Source organism: Oncorhynchus masou, unplaced genomic scaffold, assembly GCF_036934945.1.
Source record: "Oncorhynchus masou masou isolate Uvic2021 unplaced genomic scaffold, UVic_Omas_1.1 unplaced_scaffold_2374, whole genome shotgun sequence".
NCBI lineage: Eukaryota > Metazoa > Chordata > Actinopteri > Salmoniformes > Salmonidae > Oncorhynchus > Oncorhynchus masou.
In genome coordinates this window covers 1-27,471 of record NW_027008833.1, presented here as the reverse complement: position 1 = coordinate 27,471, position 27,471 = coordinate 1, and the positions used below count along the sequence as shown (strand labels likewise).

The 27,471-nt window shown below is 42.7% G+C and overlaps 1 protein-coding gene across 1 annotated transcript; it reads right to left on the bottom strand.

Moving 5' to 3' along the window:
* Positions 1 to 530: 530 nt before the first annotated feature.
* LOC135533418 (metallophosphoesterase 1-like) lies at positions 531 to 21,552 on the bottom strand. Its single transcript, XM_064960749.1, has 6 exons — positions 21,473 to 21,552; positions 17,151 to 17,262; positions 15,368 to 15,445; positions 5,452 to 5,574; positions 2,626 to 2,766; positions 531 to 1,450 (listed from the first exon to the last, which is right to left on the bottom strand). Exons 1-6 carry the CDS (start codon positions 21,550 to 21,552, stop codon positions 1,262 to 1,264), a joined length of 723 nt encoding a protein of 240 aa, XP_064816821.1. The 3' UTR covers positions 531 to 1,261.
* Between the last annotated feature and the right edge of the window lie 5,919 nt (positions 21,553 to 27,471).

Sequence of the window (27,471 nt, the reverse complement as noted above, 5' to 3'; positions counted from 1 at the left end):
CCGCTGCGCCACTCGGGAGCCCCTGAAGATGACCTGGACAGCCTGATCCTAGATCAGCTCCTCTGAGTTGCTTCATGGTTACGGGCCACACAGAGGAAGATGGGAGACAGTGAGACAGTATACTTCCTGGTGCGAAGAGGGGAACATCTAGATGACTGACAGTGAAGTTGTCCTTCATCGTAGTTGAATGGTCCGTTTCCAAACGCCAGAGCAAGGACAACGACCTCTGTACAAGGTGAGGGTATGAAAACACTGGCTCCGGGCCTCTGGCGTTGTCAGGATAGTGCATCAGGTTGTCTGTTCTCTATCCTGATGCACTGTCCTGACCTCTATCCTGACCCCTGACCTCTATCCTGACCCCTGTTCTCTATCCTGACCCCTGTTCTCTATCCTGACCTCTATCCTGACCCCTGTTCTCTATCCTGACCCCTGACCTCTATCCTGACCCCTGTTCTCTATCCTGACCCCTGACCTCTATCCTGACCCCTGTTCTCTATCCTGACCCCTGTTCTCTATCCTGACCCCTGTTCTCTATCCTGACCCCTGACCTCTATCCTGACCCCTGACCTCTATCCTGACCCCTGTTCTCTATCCTGACCCCTGTTCTCTATCCTGACCCCTGTTCTCTATCCTGACCCCTGTTCTCTATCCTGACCCCTGTTCTCCATCTTGACCCCCGTTCTCTATCCTGAACTCTGTTCTTTGTTCTTTTTGGAATGTGGAATTTCACAGCTTTAAAGAAAGAAAAATACAGAATTTCAAAAACGTCCAAGTCTCTGTGGGGGGGAGGGGGTCACACAGGTTCTCTCCAGGTAGAGGCTGTCCTTAACTACAGATCTAGAGTCAGATTACTTTACCTCCCAATAGGATGACCAATTTTCCTTTTGGAAGGCTACTGGGTGTGCAGGCTTTTGTTTCAGCCCTACTCTAACAAACCTGTCAGCAAACCAGCAAGACTTGGTCCTGTGTTCACATGAACATGTCAGTCAGTGCTGTGGTGGAGCACAACCCTGCAAACCCACAGCAGCCTCCCAGGGCAGGAGCACCAGCCACCCCTGCTTTAGGGGGAGGACAGCGTGTCTGCGTCCCAAGTTGCGCCCTATTCCCTACGTAGTACACTACTTCTTACCAGAGCACCTGTGGGCTAACCTGGTTAAAAGTAGTGCACTTAATAGGGAATAGGGTGCCATTTGAGATGGGATGTAGCCCATATCTCACCCTGTATCATTCAGCAGTCAGGGACAACCTCTACCTGAGACCGTCAGAGAAACTTGTGTTTGCTGATTGGACAGAGGATGAGGCATCGGAGAAGGCCTCGCATCCACAGGCAGTGGACCAGAGGGAGGAGGAAGAGGAGGCTGGCTCCTGTAGAGCAGTAGAGGGCTATCACTGTACTCTCCTCTGGAAGGAAACACTTAGACAGGCCATAACCACTGGAGGAGAACGAACCCTTGGAGAGGAGAGAGAGGGGGGGTGACGGAGGGAGAGAGAGGGGGTGACGGAGGGAGAAGAGAGAGAGGGGGTGACGGAGGGAGAAGAGAGAGGGGGTTGACGGAGGGAGAAGAGAGAGGGGGTTGACGGAGGGAGAAGAGAGAGGGGGTTGACGGAGGGAGAAGAAAGAGAGGGGGTGACGGAGGGAGACGAGAGAGAGGGGGGTGACGGAGGGAGAAGAGAGAGAGGGGGGTGACGGAGGGAGAAGAGAGAGAGAGGGGGGTGACGGAGGGAGAAGAGAGAGGGGGTGACGGAGGGAGAAGAGAGAGAGGGGGTGACGGAGGGAGAAGAGAGAAAGGGGGTGACGGAGGGAGAAGAGAGAGGGGGTTGACGGAGGGAGAAGAGAGAGGGGGGTTGACGGAGGGAGAAGAGAGAGAGCGGGGTGACGGAGGGAGAGAGAGAGAGAGAGAGAGAGAGAGAGAGAGAGAGAGAGGGGGGTGACGGAGGGAGAAGAGAGAGAGGGGGTGACGGAGGGAGACGAGAGAGAGGGGGTGACGGAGGGAGAAGAGAGAGAGGGGGGTGACGGAGGGAGAAGAGAGAGAGGGGGTGACGGAGGGAGAAGAGAGAGGGGGGGGGTGACGGAGGGAGAAGAGAGAGAGGGGGTGACGGAGGGAGAAGAGAGAGGGGGGTTGACGGAGGGAGAAGAGAGAGGGGGGTTGACGGAGGGAGAAGAGAGGGGGTTGACGGAGGGAGAAGAGAGAGAGGGGTTGACGGAGGGAGAAGAGAGAGAGCGGGGTGACGGAGGGAGAGGAGAGAGAGAGAGAGAGAGAGGGGGGTGACGGAGGGACAGGAAAGAGAGAGAGAGGGGGGTGTAGGATGGAGAGTGACGGATGGAGAGAGAGAGGGGGGGGGTGACGGAGAGAGATGTGACGGAGGGAGAGGAGAGGGAGAGAGGGGGGGGTGACAGAGAGGGACGAGAGAGAGGGGGTGACAGAGGAGGAGGACAGAGAGAGGGAGGTGACGGAGGGAGAGGAGAGAGAGAGGTAGAGATGTGTGTGTACATCCTGGGATTAAAGGAGATGGCTGAAGCACAAACTGATGTGGGATCAGGCTAAGAGGTACCAAGGCATTATTAGAGTTGCGGTACAGTAGGTATAATTAGTTAATTTCTAAGTTAGTTAGTTAGTGACTTACCAGTATGAAACTGGGGTTGTTGCGGTTCCTCCAGTTGAAGGACGGAACACTGATCTCTGGGTACTTGTTGTCATGGAGAACCTGACAACCACTGTGGGTGTGGCCACTGAGAACCAGGCGGGGCTTAAACCACTGCAGCAGCTGGGAAGGAGGGTGAGAACCAATCAAACACTCAGTTCCTGTATCTGTGTTTTGATCACGAGATGAAAATCTGACTTTACATTCAGAAAGTATTCAGACCCCTTTTTCCACATTTTGTTACGTTCTAAAATAGATCAAATTATCCCCCCCCTCATCAATCTACACACAATACCCCATAATGACAAAGAGAAAACAAAAAGAGAGAAAACTTGTGTCGAGGCAGAGATCTGGGGAAGGGTTCCAAAAATTGAACGGTCACCTTCCAATAGGACAATGACCCTAAGCACACAGCCAAGACAATGCAGGAGTGGCTTCAGGACAAGGCTCTGTCCTTGAATGGCCTAGCCAGAGCCCAGACTTGAACCCGATTGAACATGTCTGGAGACAGCTGAAAACTCCCTATCCAACCTGACAGGGCTTGAGAGGATCTGCAGAGAAGAATGAGAGGTTCCTAGCTTGTAGCGTCATACCCAAGAAGACCCAAGGCTGTAAACACTGCCAAAGGTGCTTCCACAAAGTACTGAGTAAAGGGTCTGAGTACTTATGGAAATGTGATAGTTCTATATTTTTTTTAAATACATTTTCAAAAATGTCATTATGGGGTATTGTGATGTCATTGTGGGGTATTGTGGTGTCATTGTGGGGTATTGTGATGTCATTGTGGGGTATTGTGGTGTCATTGTGGGGTATTGTGGTGTCATTGTGGGATATTGTGGTGTCATTGTGGGGTATTGTGATGTCATTGTGGGATATTGTGGTGTCATTGTGGGGTATTGTGGTGTCATTGTGGGATATTGTGGTGTCATTGTGGGGTATTGTGGTGTCATTGTGGGGTATTGTGGTGTCATTGTGGGATATTGTGGTGTCATTGTGGGGTATTGTGGTGTCATTGTGGGATATTGTGGTGTCATTGTGGGGTATTGTGGTGTCATTGTGGGGTATTGTGATGTCATTGTGGGATATTGTGGCGTCATTGTGGGATATTGTGATGTCATTGTGGGGTATTGTGATGTCATTGTGGGGTATTGTGATGTCATTGTGGGGTATTGTGATGTCATTATGGGGTATTGTGATGTCATTGTGGGGTATTGTGATGTCATTATGGGGTATTGTGATGTCATTGTGGGGTATTGTGTGTAGATTGATGAGGGAAAAAAACGATTTAATCCATTTTTGAACAAGGCTGAAACATAACAAAATGTGGGAAAATGTGGGAAAAGGCCCTCAACAAATTAATAATTTACTGGATAACCAAGACGCCCATAAGTAAGAGAGGTCAGAGAGGTCAGAGAGGTCAGAGAGAGCTGCATGATGACCACTGGCCACACTATAGATGGTGAAAGCTAACATGATGACACTATAGATGGTGAAAGCTAACATGATGACACTATAGATGGTGAAAGTTAACATGATGACACTATAGATGGTGAAAGCTAACATGATGACACTATAGATGGTGAAAGTTAACATGATGACCACACTATAGATGGGGAAAGCTAACATGATGACCACACTATAGATGGTGAAAGCTAACATGATGACACTATATATGGTGAAAGTTAACATGATGACACTATAGATGGTGAAAGCTAACATGATGACACTATAGATGGTGAAAGTTAACATGATGACCACACTATAGATGGGGAAAGCTAACATGATGACCACACTATAGATGGTGAAAGCTAACATGATGACCACACTATAGATGGTGAAAGCTAACATGATGACCACACTATAGATGGGGAAAGCTAACATGATGACCACACTATAGATGGTGAAAGCTAACATGATGACCACACTATAGATGGTGAAAGCTAACATGATGACACTATAGATGGTGAAAGTTAACATGATGACCACACTAGATGGTGAAAGCTAACATGATGACCACACTATAGATGGTGAAAGCTAACATGATGACCACACTATAGATGGTGAAAGCTAACATGATGACACTATAGATGGTGAAAGTTAACATGATGACCACACTATAGATGGTGAAAGCTAACATGATGACCACACTATAGATGGTGAAAGCTAACATGATGACCACACTATAGATGGTGAAAGCTAACATGATGACCACACTATAGATGGGGAAAGCTAACATGATGACCACACTATAGGGGAGGCAGGTAGACTAGTGGGGCGGCAGGTAGACTAGTCGTTAGAGGCAGGTAGACTAGCGGGGCGGCAGGTAGACTAGTGGGGCGGCAGGTAGACTAGCGGGGAGGCAGGTAGACTAGCGGGGAGGCAGGTAGACTAGCGGGGAGGCAGGAAGACTAGCGGGAAGGCAGGTAGACTAGCGGGGCGGCAGGAAGACTAGCGGGGCGGCAGGAAGACTAGCGGGGCGGCAGGAAGACTAGCGGGGCGGCAGGAAGACTAGTGGTTAGAGCGTTGGGCCAGCAACCGAAAGGTTGCTGGATTGAATCCCCAAGTTGACAAGGTAAAAATCCACTGTTCCTAGGTCCGTCTTTGTAAATAAGAATTTGTTCTTAACTGACTTGCCTCGTTAAAAAAAACTAAAAACATGATGACCATAGTGGCTGCCAGTCTGTCCGTGTTGTCATGTCATCTCCCTGTCAGTTATTATTCAAAACACGTTGGGCTTCATTATGACAGCAATGGAGGTTGGCAAGAGCACAAACTGATCTGGGACCAGTCTATCAGTGGTCCACGTACCCTGTGAGAGGCCTCCTGAGACAGCACGTCGTACTTCTCTCTGAACAGCAGGTGGCGCTCTTCAGGAGGAGCAGCATCCCGACCCGTACAGCCCGCATCACTCACCCGGTACAGAGGGTAATGCTGAGGGAGAAACGGACAGGAAAAGCTGTTGAAAACCTGGCTTTCCAACAGGTACATGAAATAGTGCAGAAAAATACAAAAGTCGATGTCACAAGTTCCAGATACATTTGAAAATTAGAAACAACTGCAGCGTCTTGAAAACAGGACACAAACTCTCCTCACTTTATCTCTTGAAGCATGAAGGGGCATTAACATGTAACATGTAACAGTGTAGTGGTTATTACTATGTAACAGTGTAGTGGTTATTACTATGTAACGGTGTAGTGGTTATTACTATGTAACAGTGTAGTGGTTGTTACTATGTAACAGGGGTTTTTACTATGTAACAGGGGTTATTACTATGTAACAGTGTAGTGGTTGTTACTATGTAACAGGGGTTGTTACTATGTAACAGTGTAGTGGTTGTTACTATGTAAAAGGGGTTATTACTATGTAACAGTGTAGTGGTTGTTACTATGTAATAGTGTAGTGGTTGTTACTATGTAACAGGGGTTGTTACTATGTAACAGTGTAGTGGTTATTACTATGTAACAGGGTAGTGGTCTATTACTATGTAACATGGGTTATTACTATGTAACAGTGTAGTGGTTGTTACTATGTAATAGTGTAGTGGTTATTACTATGTAACAGGGGTTGTTACTATGTACCAGTGTAGTGGTTGTTACTATGTAACAGGGGTTGTTACTATGTAACAGTGTAGTGGTTGTTACTATGTAACAGGGGTTGTTACTATGTAACAGTGTAGTGGTTGTTACTATGTAACAGGGGTTGTTACTATGTAACAGTGTAGTGGTTATTACTATGTAACAGTGTAGTGGTTGTTACTATGTAATAGTGTAGTGGTTGTTACTATGTAACAGTGGTTATTACTATGTAACAGGGGTTGTTACTATGTAACAGTGTAGTGGTTATTACTATGTAACAGTGTAGTGGTTGTTACTATGTAATAGTGTAGTGGTTGTTAATATGTAACGGGTTATTACTATGTAACAGGGGTTGTTACTATGTACCAGTGTAGTGGTTATTACTGTGTAACAGGGGTTATTACTATGTAATGGGGTTATTACTATGTAACAGTGTAGTGGTTATTACTATGTAACAGTGAAGTGGTTGTTACTATGTAACAGGGGTTATTACTATGTAACAGGGGTTGTTACTATGTACCAGTGTAGTGGTTGTTACTATGTAACAGTGTAGTGGTTGTTACTATGTAAAAGTGTAGTGGTTGTTACTATGTAACAGGGGTTGTTACTATGTAACAGTGTAGTGGTTATTACTATGTAACAGTGTAGTGGTTGTTACTATGTAACGGGGTTATTACTGTGTAACAGTGTAGTGGGTATTACTATGTAACAGGGGTTGTTACTATGTAACAGTGTAGTGGTTGTTACTATGTAACAGGGGTTATTATGTAACAGTGTAGTGGTTATTACTATGTAACAGTGTAGTTGTTATTACTATGTAACAGGGGCTATTACTATGTAAAAGTGTAGTGGTTGTTACTATGTAACAGGGGTTATTACTATGTAACAGTGTAGTGGTTATTACTATGTACCAGTGTAGTGGTTATTACTATGTAACAGTGTAGTGGTTGTTACTATGTAACAGTGTAGTGGTTGTTACTATGTAACAGTGTAGTGGTTGTTACTATGTAACAGGGGTTGTTACTATGTAACAGGGGTTATTACTATAACAGTGTTGTGGTTGTTACTATGTAACAGTGTAATGGTTATTACTGTGTAACAGTGTAGTGGTTATTACTATGTAACAGGGGTTGTTACTATATAACAGTGAAGTGGTTGTTACTATGTAACAGGGGTTATTACTATGTAACAGTGTAGTGGTTATTACTATGTAACAGTGTAGTGGTTATTACTATTTAACAGTGTAGTGGTTATTACTATGTAACAGGGGTTATTACTATGTAACAGGGGTTATTACTATGTAACAGTGTAGTGGTTATTACTATTTAACAGTGTAGTTGTTATTACTATGTAACGGGTTGTTACTATGTAACAGGGGTTATTACTATGTAACAGTGTAGTGGTTATTACTATTTAACAGTGTAGTGGTTGTCACTATGTAACAGTGTAGTGGTTGTCACTATGTAACAGTGTAGTGGTTGTCACTATGTAACAGTGTAGTGGTTGTTACTATGTAACAGGGGTTGTTACTATGTAATAGGGGTTATTACTATGTAACAGTGTAGTGGTTATTACTATGTAACAGTGTAGTTGTTATTACTATGTAACAGGGGTTATTACTAGGTAACAGGGGTTGTTACTATTTATCAGGGGTTATTACTATAACAGTGTAGTGGTTATTACAATGTAACCGTGTAGTGGTTATTACTATGTAACAGTGTAGTGGTTGTTACTATGTAACAGGGGTTGTTACTATATATCAGGGGTTATTACTATAACAGTGCAGTGGTTGTTACTATGTAACAGTGTAGTGGTTGTTACTATGTAACAGGGGTTATTACTATGTAACAGTGTAGTGGTTGTTACTATGTAACAGTGTAGTGGTTATTACTATGTAACAGTGTAGTGGTTGTTACTATGTAACAGTGTAGTGGTTATTACTATGTAACAGGGGTTATAACTATAACAGTGTAGTGGTTATTACTATGTAACAGTGTAGTGGTTGTTACTATGTAACAGTGTAGTGGTTGTTACTATGTAATAGTGTAGTGGTTGTTAATATGTAACGGGTTATTACTATGTAACAGGGGTTGTTACGATGTACCAGTGTAGTGGTTATTACTGTGTAACAGGGGTTATTACTATGTAATGGGGTTATTACTATGTAACAGGGGTTATTACTATGTAACAGTGTAGTGGTTATTACTATGTAACAGTGAAGTGGTTGTTACTATGTAACAGGGGTTATTACTATGTAACAGGGGTTGTTACTATGTACCAGTGTAGTGGTTGTTACTATGTAACAGTGTAGTGGTTATTACTATGTAACAGTGTAGTGGTTGTTACTATGTAACGGGGTTATTACTGTGTAACAGTGTAGTGGGTATTACTATGTAACAGGGGTTGTTACTATGTAACAGTGTAGTGGTTGTTACTATGTAACAGGGGTTATTATGTAACAGTGTAGTGGTTATTACTATGTAACAGTGTAGTTGTTATTACTATGGAACAGGGGCTATTACTATGTAAAAGTGTAGTGGTTGTTACTATGTAACAGGGGTTATTACTATGTAACAGTGTAGTGGTTATTACTATTTAACAGTGTAGTGGTTGTCACTATGTAACAGTGTAGTGGTTGTCACTATGTAACAGTGTAGTGGTTGTTACTATGTAACAGGGGTTGTTACTATGTAATAGGGGTTATTACTATGTAACAGTGTAGTGGTTATTACTATGTAACAGTGTAGTTGTTATTACTATGTAACAGGGGTTATTACTAGGTAACAGGGGTTGTTACTATTTATCAGGGGTTATTACTATAACAGTGTAGTGGTTATTACAATGTAACCGTGTAGTGGTTATTACTATGTAACAGTGTAGTGGTTGTTACTATGTAACAGGGGTTGTTACTATATATCAGGGGTTATTACTATAACAGTGCAGTGGTTGTTACTATGTAACAGTGTAGTGGTTGTTACTATGTAACAGGGGTTATTAATATGTAACAGTGTAGTGGTTGTTACTATGTAACAGTGTAGTCGTTATTACTATGTAACAGTGTAGTGGTTGTTACTATGTAACAGGGGTTATTACTATGTAACAGTGTAGTGGTTGTTACTATGTAAGAGTGTAGTGGTTGTTACTATGTAACGGGTTGTTACTATGTAACAGGGGTTATTACTATGTAACAGTGTAGTGGTTGTTACTATGTAACAGTGTAGTGGTTATTACTATGTAACAGTGTAGTGGTTGTTACTATGTAACAGTGTAGTGGTTATTACTATGTAACAGGGGTTATAACTATAACAGTGTAGTGGTTATTACTATGTAACAGTGTAGTGGTTGTTACTATGTAACAGTGTAGTGGTTGTTACTATGTAATAGTGTAGTGGTTGTTAATATGTAACGGGTTATTACTATGTAACAGGGGTTGTTACTATGTACCAGTGTAGTGGTTATTACTGTGTAACAGGGGTTATTACTATGTAATGGGGTTATTACTATGTAACAGGGGTTATTACTATGTAACAGTGTAGTGGTTATTACTATTTAACAGGGGTTATTACTATGTAACAGGGGTTGTTACTATGTACCAGTGTAGTGGTTGTTACTATGTAACAGTGTAGTGGTTATTACTATGTAACAGTGTAGTGGTTGTTACTATGTAACGGGGTTATTACTGTGTAACAGTGTAGTGGGTATTACTATGTAACAGGGGTTGTTACTATGTAACAGTGTAGTGGTTGTTACTATGTAACAGGGGTTATTATATAACAGTGTAGTGGTTATTACTATGTAACAGTGTAGTTGTTATTACTATGTAACAGGGGCTATTACTATGTAAAAGTGTAGTGGTTGTTACTATGTAACAGGGGTTATTACTATGTAACAGTGTAGTGGTTATTACTATGTAACAGTGTAGTTGTTATTACTATGTAACAGGGGTTATTACTATGTAAAAGTGTAGTGGTTGTTACTATGTAACGGGGTTATTACTGTGTAACAGTGTAGTGGGTATTACTATGTAACAGGGGTTATTACTATAACAGTGTAGTGGTTATAACTATGTAACAGGGGTTATTACTATTTAACAGTGTAGCGGTTGTTACTATGTAACAGGGGTTGTTACTATGTAATAGGGGTTATTACTATGTAACAGTGTAGTGGTTATTACTATGTAACAGTGTAGTTGTTATTACTATGTAACAGGGGTTATTACTATGTAACAGTGTAGTGGTTGTTACTATGTAACAGTGTAGTGGTTATAACTATGTAACAGTGTAGTCGTTGTTACTATGTAACAGGGGTTATTACTATGTAACAGTGTAGTGGTTATTACTATGTAACAGTGTAGTGGTTGTTACTATGTAACAGGGGTTATTACTATGTAACAGTGTAGTGGTTATTACTATGTAACAGTGCAGTGGTTGTTACTATGTAACAGTGTAGTGGTTATAACTATGTAACAGTGTAGTGGTTGTTACTATGTAACAGTGTAGTGGTTGTTACTATGTAACGGGGTTATTACTATGTAACAGTGTAGTGGCTGTTACTATGTAACAGTGTAGTGGTTGTTACTATGTAACAGTGTAGTGGTTATTACTATGTAACAGGGGTTATTACTATGTAACAGTGTAGTGGTTATTACTATGTACCAGTGTAGTGGTTATTACTATGTAACAGTGTAGTGGTTGTTACTATGTAACAGTGTAGTGGTTGTTACTATGTAACAGTGTAGTGGTTGTTACTATGTAACAGGGGTTGTTACTATGTAACAGGGGTTATTACTATAACAGTGTTGTGGTTGTTACTATGTAACAGTGTAATGGTTATTACTGTGTAACAGTGTAGTGGTTATTACTATGTAACAGGGGTTGTTACTATATAACAGTGAAGTGGTTGTTACTATGTAACAGTGTAGTGGTTATTACTATGTAACAGTGTAGTGGTTATTACTATTTAACAGTGTGGTGGTTATTACTATGTAACAGGGGTTATTACTATGTAACAGGGGTTATTACTATGTAACAGTGTAGTGGTTATTACTATTTAACAGTGTAGTTGTTATTACTATGTAACGGGTTGTTACTATGTAACAGGGGTTATTACTATGTAACAGTGTAGTGGTTATTACTATTTAACAGTGTAGTGGTTGTCACTATGTAACAGTGTAGTGGTTGTCACTATGTAACAGTGTAGTGGTTGTTACTATGTAACAGGGGTTGTTACTATGTAATAGGGGTTATTACTATGTAACAGTGTAGTGGTTATTACTATGTAACAGTGTAGTTGTTATTACTATGTAACAGGGGTTATTACTATGTAACAGGGGTTGTTACTATTTATCAGGGGTTATTACTATAACAGTGTAGTGGTTATTACAATGTAACCGTGTAGTGGTTATTACTATGTAACAGTGTAGTGGTTGTTACTATGTAACAGGGGTTGTTACTATATATCAGGGTTATTACTATAACAGTGCAGTGGTTGTTACTATGTAACAGTGTAGTGGTTGTTACTATGTAACAGGGGTTATTAATATGTAACAGTGTAGTGGTTGTTACTATGTAACAGTGTAGTCGTTATTACTATGTAACAGTGTAGTGGTTGTTACTATGTAACAGGGGTTATTACTATGTAACAGTGTAGTGGTTGTTACTATGTAAGAGTGTAGTGGTTGTTACTATGTAACAGGGGTTATTACTATGTAACAGTGTAGTGGTTGTTACTATGTAACAGTGTAGTGGTTATTACTATGTAACAGTGTAGTGGTTGTTACTATGTAACAGTGTAGTGGTTATTACTATGTAACAGGGGTTATAACTATAACAGTGTAGTGGTTATTACTATGTAACAGTGTAGTGGTTGTTACTATGTAACAGTGTAGTGGGTATTACTATGTAACAGTGTAGTGGTTGTTACTATGTAACAGTGTAATGGTTATTACTATGTAACAGGGGTTATTACTATGTAACAGTGTAGTGGTTGTTACTATGTAACAGTGTAGTGGTTGTTACTATGTAACAGTGTAGTGGTTGTTACTATGCAACAGGGGTTGTTACTATGTAACAGGGGTTATTACTATAACAGTGTTGTGGTTGTTACTATGTAACAGTGTAGTGGTTATTACTGTGTAACAGTGTAGTGGTTATTACTATGTAACAGGGGTTATTACTATCTAACAGGGGTTATTACTATTTAACAGTGTAGTGGTTGTTACTATGTAACAGGGGATATTACTATGTAACAGTGTAATAGTTGTTACTATGTAACAGTGTAGTGGTTGTTACTATGTAACAGGGGTTATTACTATGTAACAGTGTAGTGGTTAGTACTATGTAACAGTGTAGTTATTACTATGTAACAGGGGTTATTACTATGTAACAGTGTAGTTGTTATTACTATGTAACAGGGGTTATTACTATGTAACAGTGGTTATTACTATGTAACAGTGTAGTTGTTATTACTATGTAACAGGGGTTGTTACTATGTAACAGGGGTTATTACTATGTAACAGTGTAGTTGTTATTACTATGTAACAGGGGTTATTACTATGTAACAGTGTAGTTGTTATTACTATGTAACAGGGGTTATTACTATGTAACAAGGGTTGCTACTATTTATCAGGGGTTATTACTATAACAGTGTAGTGGTTATTACTATGTAACAGGGGTTATTACTATAACAGTGTTGTGGTTGTTACTATGTAACAGTGTAGTGGTTATTACTGTGTAACAGGGGTTATTACTATGTAACAGGGGTTATTACTATTTAACAGTGTAGTGGTTGTTACTATGTAACAGGGGATATTACTATGTAACAGTGTAGTAGTTGTTACTATGTAACAGTGTAGTGGTTGTTACTATGTAACAGGGGTTATTACCAAGTAACAGTGTAGTGGTTATTACTATGTAACAGTGTAGTTGTTATTACTATGTAACAGGGGTTATTACTATGTAACAGTGTAGTTGTTATTACTATGTAACAGGGGTTATTACTATGTAACAGGGGTTATTACTATGTAACAGTGTAGTTGTTAATACTATGTAACAGGGGTTATTACTATGTAACAGTGTAGTTGTTATTACTATGTAACAGGGGTTATTACTATGTAACAGGGGTTATTACTATAACCGTGTAGTGGTTATTACTATGTAACGGGTTATTACTATGTAACAGTGTAGTGGTTATTACTATGTAACAGTGTAGTGGTTGTTACTATGTAACAGTGTAGTGGTTATTACTATGTAACAGTGTTGTGGTTATTACTATGTAACAGTGTAGTGGTTATTACTATGTAACAGTGTAGTGGTTGTTACTATGTAACAGGGGTTATTACTATGTAACAGAGTAGGGGTTATTACTATGTAACAGAGTAGTGGTTGTTACTATGTAACAGGGGTCATTACTATGTAACAGGGGTTATTACTATTTAACAGTGTAGTGGTTGTTACTATGTAACAGGGGATATTACTATGTAACAGTGTAGTAGTTGTTACTATGTAACAGTGTAGTGGTTGTTACTATGTAACAGGGGTTATTACCAAGTAACAGTGTAGTGGTTATTACTATGTAACAGTGTAGTTGTTATTACTATGTAACAGGGGTTATTACTATGTAACAGTGTAGTTGTTATTACTATGTAACAGGGGTTATTACTATGTAACAGGGGTTATTACTATAACCGTGTAGTGGTTATTACTATGTAACGGGTTATTACTATGTAACAGTGTAGTGGTTATTACTATGTAACAGTGTAGTGGTTGTTACTATGTAACAGTGTAGTGGTTATTACTATGTAACAGTGTTGTGGTTATTACTATGTAACAGTGTAGTGGTTATTACTATGTAACAGTGTAGTGGTTGTTACTATGTAACAGGGGTTATTACTATGTAACAGAGTAGGGGTTATTACTATGTAACAGAGTAGTGGTTGTTACTATGTAACAGGGGTTGTTACTATGTAACAGGGGTTATTACTATGTAACAGGGGTTGTTACTATGTAACAGAGTAGTGGTTGTTACTATGTAACAGGGGTTGTTACTATGTAACAGTGTAGTGGTTGTTACTATGTAACAGGGGTTATTACTATGTAACAGAGTAGGGGTTATTACTATGTAACAGAGTAGTGGTTGTTACTATGTAACAGGGGTTGTTACTATGTAACAGTGTAGTAGTTGTTACTATGTAACAGGGGTTATTACTATGTAACAGAGTAGTGGTTGTTACTATGTAACAGGGGTTGTTACTATGTAACAGTGTAGTTGTTATTACTATGTAACAGGGGTTATTACTATGTAACAGGGGTTATTACTATAACCGTGTAGTGGTTATTACTATGTAACGGGTTATTACTATGTAACAGTGTAGTGGTTATTACTATGTAACAGTGTAGTGGTTGTTACTATGTAACAGTGTAGTGGTTATTACTATGTAACAGTGTTGTGGTTATTACTATGTAACAGTGTAGTGGTTATTACTATGTAACAGTGTAGTGGTTGTTACTATGTAACAGGGGTTATTACTATGTAACAGAGTAGGGGTTATTACTATGTAACAGAGTAGTGGTTGTTACTATGTAACAGGGGTTGTTACTATGTAACAGGGGTTGTTACTATGTAACAGAGTAGTGGTTGTTACTATGTAACAGGGGTTGTTACTATGTAACAGTGTAGTGGTTGTTACTATGTAACAGGGGTTATTACTATGTAACAGAGTAGGGGTTATTACTATGTAACAGAGTAGTGGTTGTTACTATGTAACAGGGGTTGTTACTATGTAACAGTGTAGTAGTTGTTACTATGTAACAGGGGTTATTACTATGTAACAGAGTAGTGGTTGTTACTATGTAACAGGGGTTATTACTATGTAACAGTGTAGTGGTTATTACTATGTAACGGTGTAGTGGTTATTACTATGTAACAGTGTAGTGGTTATTACTATGTAACAGTGTAGTGGTTGTTACTATGTAACAGAGGTTATTACTATGTAACAGTGTAGTGGTTGTTACTATGTAACAGGGGTTATTACTATGTAACAGGGGTTATTACTATGTAACAGTGTAGTGGTTGTTACTATGTAACAGTGTAGTGGTTGTTACTATGTAACAGTGTAGTGGTTGTTACTATGTAATAAAGATTGCATCTACCTGCAGGATGATAGGTGTAGTGGAAGGATAGGTCCACGCGTCTTGGCAGTATTCTCTTATAATGCTGGACTCAGAATTCTGGCAGATAACAAAACATTAAAGTGAAACAGAGGAGAGGAGCATTGTTGTACATACAGTCGCAATATACACACTGTTTTATCGCGCGTGCAATATTTTCCAAGGCCCTTCTCCCCCGATTGCTTAGTTTTTCCAGGCAGCCAGCTCCCGGAAGAGTCTTGGTGGTTCCAAACTTCCTCCATTTAAGAATGATGGAGGTCACTGTGTTCTTGGGGACCTTCAATGCTGCAGACATTTTTTGGGACCCTTCCTCAGATCTGTGCCTCAACACAATCCTGTCTCGGAGCTCTACGGACAATTTCTTCAACCTCATGGCTTGTTTTTTTGCTCTGAAATGCACTGTCAACTGTGAGACCTTATATAGACAGGTGTGTGCCTTTCCAAATCATATTCATTCAATTGAATTTACCACCAGGTGGACTCTTATCAGGTTGTAGAAACATCAAGGATGATCAATAGAAACAGGATGTACCTGAGCTCAATTTCGAGTCTCCTAGCAACGGGTCTGAATACTTATGTACATAAAGTATTTCAGTTTTTAAATTTGAATAAATTAGGAAAACCTGTTTTCTCTTTGTCATGATGGGGTATTGTGTGTAGATTGAAGAAAAACATTTTAAAAATCCATTTTAGAATAAGGCTGAAATGTAGTTATGAGTTAAACAGTATGTAAACATGATTAAAGTGTTCCATTATTAAAGTGACCAGTGTTTCCATGTCTATGTATATAGAGCAGCATCCTCTAAGGTGCAGAGTTGAGTAACCGGGTGGTGCAGTCTCTAAGGTGTAGGGGTGAGCAACCGGGTGGTGCAGTCTCTAAGGTGCAGGGGTGAGTAACCGGGTGGTGCAGTCTCTAAGGTGTAGGGGTGAGTAACCGGGTGGTGCAGTCTCTAAGGTGCAGGGTTGAGCAACCGGGTGGTGCAGTCTCTAAGGTGTAGGGGTGAGTAACCGGGTGGTGCAGTCTCTAAGGTGTAGGGGTGAGTAACCGGGTGGTGCAGTCTCTAAGGTGCAGGGTTGAGCAACCGGGTGGTGCAGTCTCTAAGGTGCAGGGGTGAGTAACCGGGTGGTGCAGTCTCTAAGGTGTAGGGGTGAGTAACCGGGTGGTGCAGTCTCTAAGGTGCAGGGGTGAGTAACCGGGTGGTGCAGTCTCTAAGGTGTAGGGGTGAGTAACCGGGTGGTGCAGTCTCTAAGGTGCAGGGGTGAGTAACCGGGTGGTGCAGTCTCTAAGGTGCAGGTTTGAGTAACCGGGTGGTAAAATCTCTAAGGTGCAGGGTTGAGTAACCGGGTTGTAGCCGGCTAGTGATGGCTATTTAACAGTCTGATGGCCTTGAGATAGAGGCTGTTTTCAGTCTCTCTGTTCCAGCTCGGGGTGAACAGGACGTGGCTCGGGTGGTTGATGTCCTTGATTATCTTTTCAGCCTTCCTGTGACATCGGGTGGTTTAGGTGTCCTGGAGGGCAGGTAGTTTGTCCCCGGTGATGGGTTGGAGAGACCACACTACCCTCTGGAGAGCCCTGAGGTTGCGGGTGGTGCAGTTGCAGTACCAGGCGGTGAAGAACCTCACCTTCTCCCTGTAAGCTGTCTCGTCATTGTTGGTAATCAAGCCTACTACTGTTGTATCGTCTGCAAACTTAATGATTGAGTTGGAGGCGTGATTGGCCACGCAGTCGTGGGTGAACAGGGTGTGTGGGTGGTAGAAGACCCACCTGTAGTAGTGAACAGTTGAGGTCCCTGGACAGTGTGTGAAGCTGTTTCTCCACTGATTGGCAGATAGGACAACCGTCACCATGCAACGCCACGCTGTTGACCAACAGAAAGCTAGAGAAAAAAACAACGAGAGACGCAAACCTGTTCACCAGTAGAGTGAAAACACCTTAGGGTTCATACCGTAGAGAGACAACACCTTAGGGTTCATACAGTAGAGAGACAACACCTTAGGGTTCATACAGTAGAGAGACAACACCTTTGGGTTTATACAGTAGAGAGACAACACCTTAGTGTTTATACAGTAGAGAGACAACACCTTTGGGTTTATACAGTAGAGAGACAACACCTTAGTGTTTATACAGTAGAGAGACAACACCTTAGGGTTCATACCGTAGAGAGACAACACCTTAGGGTTTATACAGTAGAGAGACAACACCTTAGGGTTTATACAGTAGAGAGACAACACCTTGGGGTTTATACAGTAGAGAGACAACACCTTAGGGTTCATACCGTAGAGAGACAACACCTTAGGGTTCATACCGTAGAGAGAGAGAGACAACACCTTAGGGTTTATACAGTAGAGAGACAACACCTTAGGGTTCATACAGTAGAGAGACAACACCTTAGGGTTCATACAGTAGAGAGACAACACCTTTGGGTTTATACAGTAGAGAGACAACACCTTAGTGTTTATACAGTAGAGAGACAACACCTTTGGGTTTATACAGTAGAGAGACAACACCTTAGTGTTTATACAGTAGAGAGACAACACCTTAGGGTTCATACCGTAGAGAGACAACACCTTGGGGTTTATACAGTAGAGAGGCAACACCTTAGGGTTTATACAGTAGAGAGACAACACCTTAGGGTTCATACCGTAGAGAGAGAGAGACAACACCTTAGGGTTCATACAGTAGAGAGACAACACCTTAGGGTTCATACCGTAGAGAGAGAGAGACAACACCTTAGGGTTCATACCGTAGAGAGAGAGAGACAACACCTTAGGGGTTATACAGTAGAGAGACAACACCTTAGGGTTCATACCGTAGAGAGAGAGAGACAACACCTTAGGGTTTATACAGTAGAGAGACAACACCTTAGGGTTCATACAGTAGAGAGACAACACCTTAGGGTTCATACCGTAGAGAGAGAGAGACAACACCTTAGGGTTCATACAGTAGAGAGACAACACCTTAGGGTTCATACAGTAGAGAGACAGAGACAACACCTTGGGGTTTATACAGTAGAGAGAGAGACAACACCTTAGGGTTCATACCGTAGAGAGACAACACCTTAGGGTTCATACCGTAGAGAGAGAGAGACAACACCTTAGGGTTCATACAGTAGAGAGACAACACCTTAGGGTTCATACAGTAGAGAGACAGAGACAACACCTTGGGGTTTATACAGTAGAGAGACAACACCTTAGGGTTCATACTGTAGAGAGAGAGAGACAACACCTTAGGGTTTATACAGTAGAGAGACAACACCTTAGGGTTCATACCGTAGAGAGACAACACCTTAGGGTTCATACCGTAGAGAGAGAGAGACAACACCTTAGGGTTTATACAGTAGAGAGACAACACCTTAGGGTTCATACAGTAGAGAGACAACACCTTAGGGTTTATACAGTAGAGAGACAACACCTTACAACACCTTAGGGTTCTTACCGTAGAGAGAGAGACAACACCTTAGGGTTTATACAGTAGAGAGACAACACCTTAGGGTTTATACAGTAGAGAGACAACACCTTAGGGTTCATACAGTAGAGAGACAACACCTTAGGGTTTATACAGTAGAGAGACATACTAGAGAGACAACACCTTAGGGTTTATACAGTAGAGAGACAACACCTTAGGGTTTATACAGTAGAGAGACAACACCTTAGGGTTTATACAGTAGAGAGACAACACCTTAGGGTTTATACAGTAGAGAGACAACACCTTGGGGTTTATACAGTAGAGAGACAACACCTTAGGGTTCATACAGTAGAGAGACAACACCTTAGGGTTTATACAGTAGAGAGACAACACCTTAGGGTTTATACAGTAGAGAGACAACACCTTAGGGTTCATACAGTAGAGAGACAACACCTTAGGGTTTATACAGTAGAGAGACAACACCTTAGGGTTCATACAGTAGAGAGAGAGACAACACCTTAGGGTTTATATAGTAGAGAGAGAGACAACACCTTAGGGTTTATACCGTAGAGAGACAACACCTTAGGGTTTATACAGTAGAGAGACAACACCTTGGGGTTCATACAGTAGAGAGACAACACCTTAGGGTTTATACCGTAGAGAGACAACACCTTAGGGTTTATACAGTAGAGAGACAACACCTTAGGGTTCATACAGTAGAGAGACAACACCTTAGGGTTTATACAGTAGAGAGAGAGACAACACCTTAGGGTTCATACAGTAGAGAGACAACACCTTAGGGTTTATACAGTAGAGAGACAACACCTTAGGGTTTATACAGTAGAGAGACAACACCTTTGGGTTTATACAGTAGAGAGACAACACCTTAGGGTTTATACAGTAGAGAGACAACACCTTGGGGTTTATACAGTAGAGAGACAACACCTTAGGGTTCATACAGTAGAGAGACAACACCTTAGGGTTTATACAGTAGAGAGACAACACCTTGGGGTTTATACAGTAGAGAGACAACACCTTAGGGTTTATACAGTAGAGAGACAACACCTTAGGGTTTATACAGTAGAGAGACAACAGCTTAGGGTTTATACAGTAGAGAGACAACACCTTAGGGTTTATACAGTAGAGAGACAACACCTTAGGGTTCATACAGTAGAGAGACAACACCTTAGGGTTCATACCGTAGAGAGAGAGAGACCACACCTTAGGGTTTATACATTAGAGAGACAACACCTTAGGGTTTATACAGTAGAGAGACAACACCTTAGGGTTTATACAGTAGAGAGACAACACCTTAGGGTTTATACAGTAGAGAGACAGAGACAACACCTTGGGGTTTATACAGTAGAGAGAGAGACAACACCTTAGGGTTTATACAGTAGAGAGACAACACCTTAGGGTTTATACAGTAGAGAGACAACACCTTAGGGTTCATACAGTAGAGAGACAGAGACACAACAAACATAAAACAGGATGGATCATCATGAAGGGATTTAAATTCTGACCTCACAGAATACATACAGGCTGGGGGTTGAATAGAGAGAGACAGAGGGAAAGAGAGGAAGAGATAGAGGGGAACTAGCAAGAAAGACACACCGAGAGAGGGAGAGCGAGAGAGAAGGGAGCAAGCAAGACAGAGATAATAGAGATGATAGAGTGGGGATGGAGAGAGAAAGAGAGAGGGGAACAAGCGAGACAGATAAGAGAAACATGATAGTGAGAGGAAGAGAGAGTGGAACAAGCGAGACAGAGATAAGAGAGACAGGATAGAAATGATAGAGTGAGAGGAAGAGAGAGGGGAACAAGCGAGACAGAGATAAGAGAGACAGGATAGAGATGATAGAGTGAGAGGAAGAGAGAGGGGAACAAGCGAGACAGAGATAAGAGAGACAGGGTAGAGATGATAGAGTGAGAGGAAGAGAGAGGGGAACAAGCGAGACAGAGATAAGAGAGACAGGGTAGAGATGATAGAGTGAGAGGAAGAGAGAGGGGAACAAGCGAGACAGGATAGAGATGATAGAGTGAGAGGAAGAGAGAGGGGAACAAGCGAGACAGAGATAAGAGAGACAGGGTAGAGATGATAGAGTGAGAGGAAGAGAGAGGGGAACAAGCGAGACAGAGATAAGAGAGACAGGGTAGAGATGATAGAGTGAGAGGAAGAGAGAGGGGAACAAGCGAGACAGATAAGAGAAACAGGGTAGAGATGATAGAGTGAGAGGAAGAGAGAGGGGAACAAGCGAGACAGAGATAAGAGAGACAGGGTAGAGATGATAGAGTGAGAGGAAGAGAGAGGGGAACAAGCGAGACAGTGATAAGAGAGACAGGGTAGAGATGATAGAGTGAGAGGAAGAGAGGGGAACAAGCGAGACAGATAAGAGAAACAGGGTAGAGATGATAGAGTGAGAGGAAGAGAGAGGGGAACAAGCGAGACAGAGATAAGAGAGACAGGGTAGAGATGATAGAGTGAGAGGAAGAGAAAGGGGAACAAGCGAGACAGAGATAAGAGAGACAGGGTAGAGATGATAGAGTGAGAAGAAGAGAGAGGGGAAGAGAGGAAGAGAGAGGGGAACAAGCGAGACAGAGATAAGAGAGACAGGGTAGAGATGATAGAGTGGGGATGGAGAGAGATTGACATAAGGAGGTCAAACAGCGCAGTGACTTACTTCACTCCTTTCTTGGTGACCATTCTGGTGGAGGTGGTATTGAAGGCCTTCTCAAAGCGCTGTAACTTGAACCAGTCCATTCTTCAGGAGGACAAAGAACCAAGACAGTTAGACTTCAGTCCAAGTCCAAACTGCTGTGTGGATTATTTGTGAGACTTTATGGGCTTATTTTCATCTCGTTAACAGTTTGACTCAAGTCATCATTTATCACGAATGTTCACGTAACAGAGAGGTTACCGTACCGGAATGTTGACGCAACAGATAGGTTACCATACCGGAATGTTCACGTAACAGAGAGGATGCCGTACGGTACCAGAATGTTCACGTAATAGAGAGGCTGCCGTACGGTACTAGAATGTTCACGTAACAGAGGTTACCGTACGGTACTAGAATGTTCACGTAACATAGAGGCTGCCGTACGGTACTAGAATGTTCACGTAACAGAGAGGCTGCCGTACGGTACTAGAATGTTCACGTAACATAGAGGTTACCGTACGTAACATAGAAGACCGGTACTAGAATGTTCACGTAACAGAGAGGTTACCGTACGGTACTAGAATGTTCACGTAACATAGAGGCTGCCGTACGGTACTAGAATGTTCACGTAACAGAGAGGCTGCCGTACGGTACTAGAATGTTCACGTAACAGAGGCTGCCGTACGGTACTAGAATGTTCACGTAACATAGAAGCTGCCGTACGGTACTAGAATGTTCACGTAACATAGAGGCTGCCGTACGGTACTAGAATGTTCACGTAACATAGAGGCTGCCGTACGGTACTAGAATGTTCACGTAACATAGAGGCTGCCGTACGGTACTAGAATGTTCACGTAACAGAGAGGCTGTTGTACGGTACTAGAATGTTCACGTAACATAGAGGCTGCTGTACAGTACTAGAATGTTCACGTAACATAGAGGCTGCCGTACGGTACAAGAATGTTCACGTAACAGAGAGGCTGCCGTACGGTACTAGAATGTTCACGTAACAGAGAGGCTGCCGTACGGTACTAGAATGTTAAAGTAACAGAGAGGCTGCCGTACGGTTCTAGAATGTTCACGTAACAGAGAGGCTGCCGTACGGTACTAGAATGTTCAAGTAACAGAGAGGCTGCCGTACGGTACTAGAATGGTCACGTAACATAGAGGTTACCGTACGGTACTAGAATGTCCACGTAACAGAGAGGTTACCGTACGGTACTAGAATGTCCACGTAACATAGAGGTTACCGTACGGTACCAGAATGTTCAAGTAACAGAGGTTACCGTACAGTACTAGAATGTTCACGTAACAGAGAGGTTACCGTACCGGAATGTTGACGCAACAGAGAGGTTACCGTACCGAATGTTCACGTAACAGAGAGGCTGCCGTACGGTACCAGAATGTTCACGTAATAGAAAGGCTGCCGTACGGTACTAGAATGTTCACGTAACAGAGGTTACCGGCGGTACTAGAATGTTCACGTAACATAGAGGCTGCCGTACGGTACTAGAATGTTCACGTAACAGAGAGGCTGCCGTACGGTACTAGAATGTTCACGTAACATAGAGGTTACCGTACGGTACTAGAATGTTCACGTAACAGAGGTTACCGTGCGGTACTAGAATGTTCACGTAACATAGAGGCTGCCGTACGGTACTAGAATGTTCACGTAACAGAGAGGCTGCCGTCGGTACTAGAATGTTCACGTAATTATAGAGGTTACCGTACGGTACTAGAATGTTCATGTAACAGAGAGGCTGCCGTACGGTACTAGAATGTTCACGTAACATAGAGGCTGCCGTACGTACTAGAATGTTCACGTAACATAGAGGCTGCCGTACGGTACTAGAATGTTCACGTAACATAGAAGCTGCCGTACGGTACTAGAATGTTCACGTAACATAGAGGCTGCCGTACGGTACTAGAATGTTCACGTAACAGAGAGGCTGCTGTACGGTACTAGAATGTTCACGTAACATAGAGGCTGCTGTACGGTACTAGAATGTTCACGTAACATAGAGGCTGCCGTACGGTACTAGAATGTTCACGTAACAGAGAGGCTGCCGTGCGGTACTAGAATGTTCACGTAACAGAGAGGCTGCCGTACGGTACTAGAATGTTCAAGTAACAGAGAGGCTGCCGTACGGTTCTAGAATGTTCACGTAACAGAGAGGCTGCCGTACGGTACTAGAATGTTCACGTAACAGAGAGGCTGCCGTACGGTACTAGAATGGTCATGTAACATAGAGGTTACCGTACGGTACTAGAATGTTAAAGTAACAGAGAGGCTGCCGTACGGTTCTAGAATGTTCACGTAACAGAGAGGCTGCCGTACGGTACTAGAATGTTCAAGTAACAGAGAGGCTGCCGTACGGTACTAGAATGGTCACGTAACATAGAGGTTACCGTACGGTACTAGAATGTCCACGTAACAGAGAGGTTACCGTACGGTACTAGAATGTCCACGTAACATAGAGGTTACCGTACGGTACCAGAATGTTCAAGTAACAGAGGTTACCGTACAGTACTAGAATGTTCACGTAACAGAGGTTACCGTACGGTACTAGAATGTTCACGTAACATAGAGGCTGCCGTACGGTACTAGAATGTTCACGTAACAGAGAGGCTGCCGTACGGTACTAGAATGTTCACGTAACAGAGGCTGCCGTACGGTACTAGAATGTTCACGTAACATAGAAGCTGCCGTACGGTACTAGAATGTTCACGTAACATAGAGGCTGCCGTACGGTACTAGAATGTTCACGTAACATAGAGGCTGCCGTACGGTACTAGAATGTTCACGTAACATAGAGGCTGCCGTACGGTACTAGAATGTTCACGTAACAGAGAGGCTGTTGTACGGTACTAGAATGTTCACGTAACATAGAGGCTGCTGTACAGTACTAGAATGTTCACGTAACATAGAGGCTGCCGTACGGTACAAGAATGTTCACGTAACAGAGAGGCTGCCGTACGGTACTAGAATGTTCACGTAACAGAGAGGCTGCCGTACGGTACTAGAATGTTAAAGTAACAGAGAGGCTGCCGTACGGTTCTAGAATGTTCACGTAACAGAGAGGCTGCCGTACGGTACTAGAATGTTCAAGTAACAGAGAGGCTGCCGTACGGTACTAGAATGGTCACGTAACATAGAGGTTACCGTACGGTACTAGAATGTCCACGTAACAGAGAGGTTACCGTACGGTACTAGAATGTCCACGTAACATAGAGGTTACCGTACGGTACCAGAATGTTCAAGTAACAGAGGTTACCGTACAGTACTAGAATGTTCACGTAACAGAGAGGTTACCGTACCGGAATGTTGACGCAACAGAGAGGTTACCGTACCGGAATGTTCACGTAACAGAGAGGCTGCCGTACGGTACCAGAATGTTCACGTAATAGAAAGGCTGCCGTACGGTACTAGAATGTTCACGTAACAGAGGTTACCGTACGGTACTAGAATGTTCACGTAACATAGAGGCTGCCGTACGGTACTAGAATGTTCACGTAACAGAGAGGCTGCCGTACGGTACTAGAATGTTCACGTAACATAGAGGTTACCGTACGGTACTAGAATGTTCACGTAACAGAGGTTACCGTACGGTACTAGAATGTTCACGTAACATAGAGGCTGCCGTACGGTACTAGAATGTTCACGTAACAGAGAGGCTGCCGTACGGTACTAGAATGTTCACGTAATTATAGAGGTTACCGTACGGTACTAGAATGTTCATGTAACAGAGAGGCTGCCGTACGGTACTAGAATGTTCACGTAACATAGAGGCTGCCGTACGGTACTAGAATGTTCACGTAACATAGAGGCTGCCGTACGGTACTAGAATGTTCACGTAACATAGAAGCTGCCGTACGGTACTAGAATGTTCACGTAACATAGAGGCTGCCGTACGGTACTAGAATGTTCACGTAACAGAGAGGCTGCTGTACGGTACTAGAATGTTCACGTAACATAGAGGCTGCTGTACGGTACTAGAATGTTCACGTAACATAGAGGCTGCCGTACGGTACTAGAATGTTCACGTAACAGAGAGGCTGCCGTACGGTACTAGAATGTTCACGTAACAGAGAGGCTGCCGTACGGTACTAGAATGTTCAAGTAACAGAGAGGCTGCCGTACGGTTCTAGAATGTTCACGTAACAGAGAGGCTGCCGTACGGTACTAGAATGTTCACGTAACAGAGAGGCTGCCGTACGGTACTAGAATGGTCATGTAACATAGAGGTTACCGTACGGTACTAGAATGTTAAAGTAACAGAGAGGCTGCCGTACGGTTCTAGAATGTTCACGTAACAGAGAGGCTGCCGTACGGTACTAGAATGTTCAAGTAACAGAGAGGCTGCCGTACGGTACTAGAATGGTCACGTAACATAGAGGTTACCGTACGGTACTAGAATGTCCACGTAACAGAGAGGTTACCGTACGGTACTAGAATGTCCACGTAACATAGAGGTTACCGTACGGTACCAGAATGTTCAAGTAACAGAGGTTACCGTACAGTACTAGAATGTTCACGTAACAGAGAGGTTACCGTACCGGAATGTTGACGCAACAGAGAGGTTACCGTACCGGAATGTTCACGTAACAGAGAGGCTGCCGTACGGTACCAGAATGTTCACGTAATAGAAAGGCTGCCGTACGGTACTAGAATGTTCACGTAACAGAGGTTACCGTACGGTACTAGAATGTTCACGTAACATAGAGGCTGCCGTACGGTACTAGAATGTTCACGTAACAGAGAGGCTGCCGTACGGTACTAGAATGTTCACGTAACATAGAGGTTACCGTACGGTACAAGAATGTTCACGTAACAGAGGTTACCGTACGGTACTAGAATGTTCACGTAACATAGAGGCTGCCGTACGGTACTAGAATGTTCACGTAACAGAGAGGCTGCCGTACGGTACTAGAATGTTCACGTAACATAGAGGTTACCGTACGGTACTAGAATGTTCACGTAATTATAGAGGTTACCGTACGGTACTAGAATGTTCACGTAACAGAGGTTACCGTACGGTACTAGAATGTTCACGTAACATAGAGGCTGCCGTACGGTACTAGAATGTTCACGTAACATAGAAGCTGCCGTACGGTACTAGAATGTTCACGTAACATAGAGGCTGCCGTACGGTACTAGAATGTTCACGTAACATAGAAGCTGCCGTACGGTACTAGAATGTTCACGTAACATAGAGGCTGCCGTACGGTACTAGAATGTTCACGTAACATAGAGGCTGCCGTACGGTACTAGAATGTTCACGTAACATAGAGGCTGCCGTACGGTACTAGAATGTTCACGTAACAGAGAGGCTGCTGTACGGTACTAGAATGTTCACGTAACATAGAGGCTGCTGTACGGTACTAGAATGTTCACGTAACATAGAGGCTGCCGTACGGTACTAGAATGTTCACGTAACAGAGAGGCTGCCGTACGGTACTAGAATGTTCACGTAACAGAGAGGCTGCCGTACGGTACTAGAATGTTCAAGTAACAGAGAGGCTGCCGTACGGTTCTAGAATGTTCACGTAACAGAGAGGCTGCCGTACGGTACTAGAATGTTCACGTAACAGAGAGGCTGCCGTACGGTACTAGAATGGTCATGTAACATAGAGGTTACCGTACGGTACTAGAATGTCCACGTAACATAGAGGTTACCGCACGGTACTAGAATGTTCAAGTAACAGAGGTTGCCGTACGGTACTAGAATGTTCACCTAACAGAGAGGCTGCCGTACGGTACTAGAATGTTCACGTAACAGAGAGGTTACCGTATGGTACCAGAATGTTCACGTAACAGAGAGGTTACCGTATGGTACCAGAATGTTCACGTAACAGAGAGGTTACCGTACGGTACTAGGTCTATACATTGAATTATTTCACTATTCCACATTATGCTTTGGCCTTTTCGTAATCAGCAAACGAGAAGGCAAAAACATAGATTTTGAAAAGGCCTTATTGACTTGACATAACATTCATAATTCAGGTTTACAGTATGGACATGG

Excerpts from the sequence above, each read along its gene's own strand:
- LOC135533418 (XM_064960749.1), bottom strand. The coding sequence starts at position 21,552 with ATGGACTGGTTCAAGTTACAGCGCTTTGAGAAGGCCTTCAATACCACC. Across the intron at positions 17,263-21,472 it reads GTCACCAAGAAAGGAGTGAA|CTTTCTGTTGGTCAACAGCG; the intron begins GTAAGTCACTGC and ends TTTTTTCTCTAG. Across the intron at positions 1,451-2,625 it reads ACAACCCCAGTTTCATACTG|GGTTCGTTCTCCTCCAGTGG; the intron begins GTAAGTCACTAA and ends CTCCTCTCCAAG.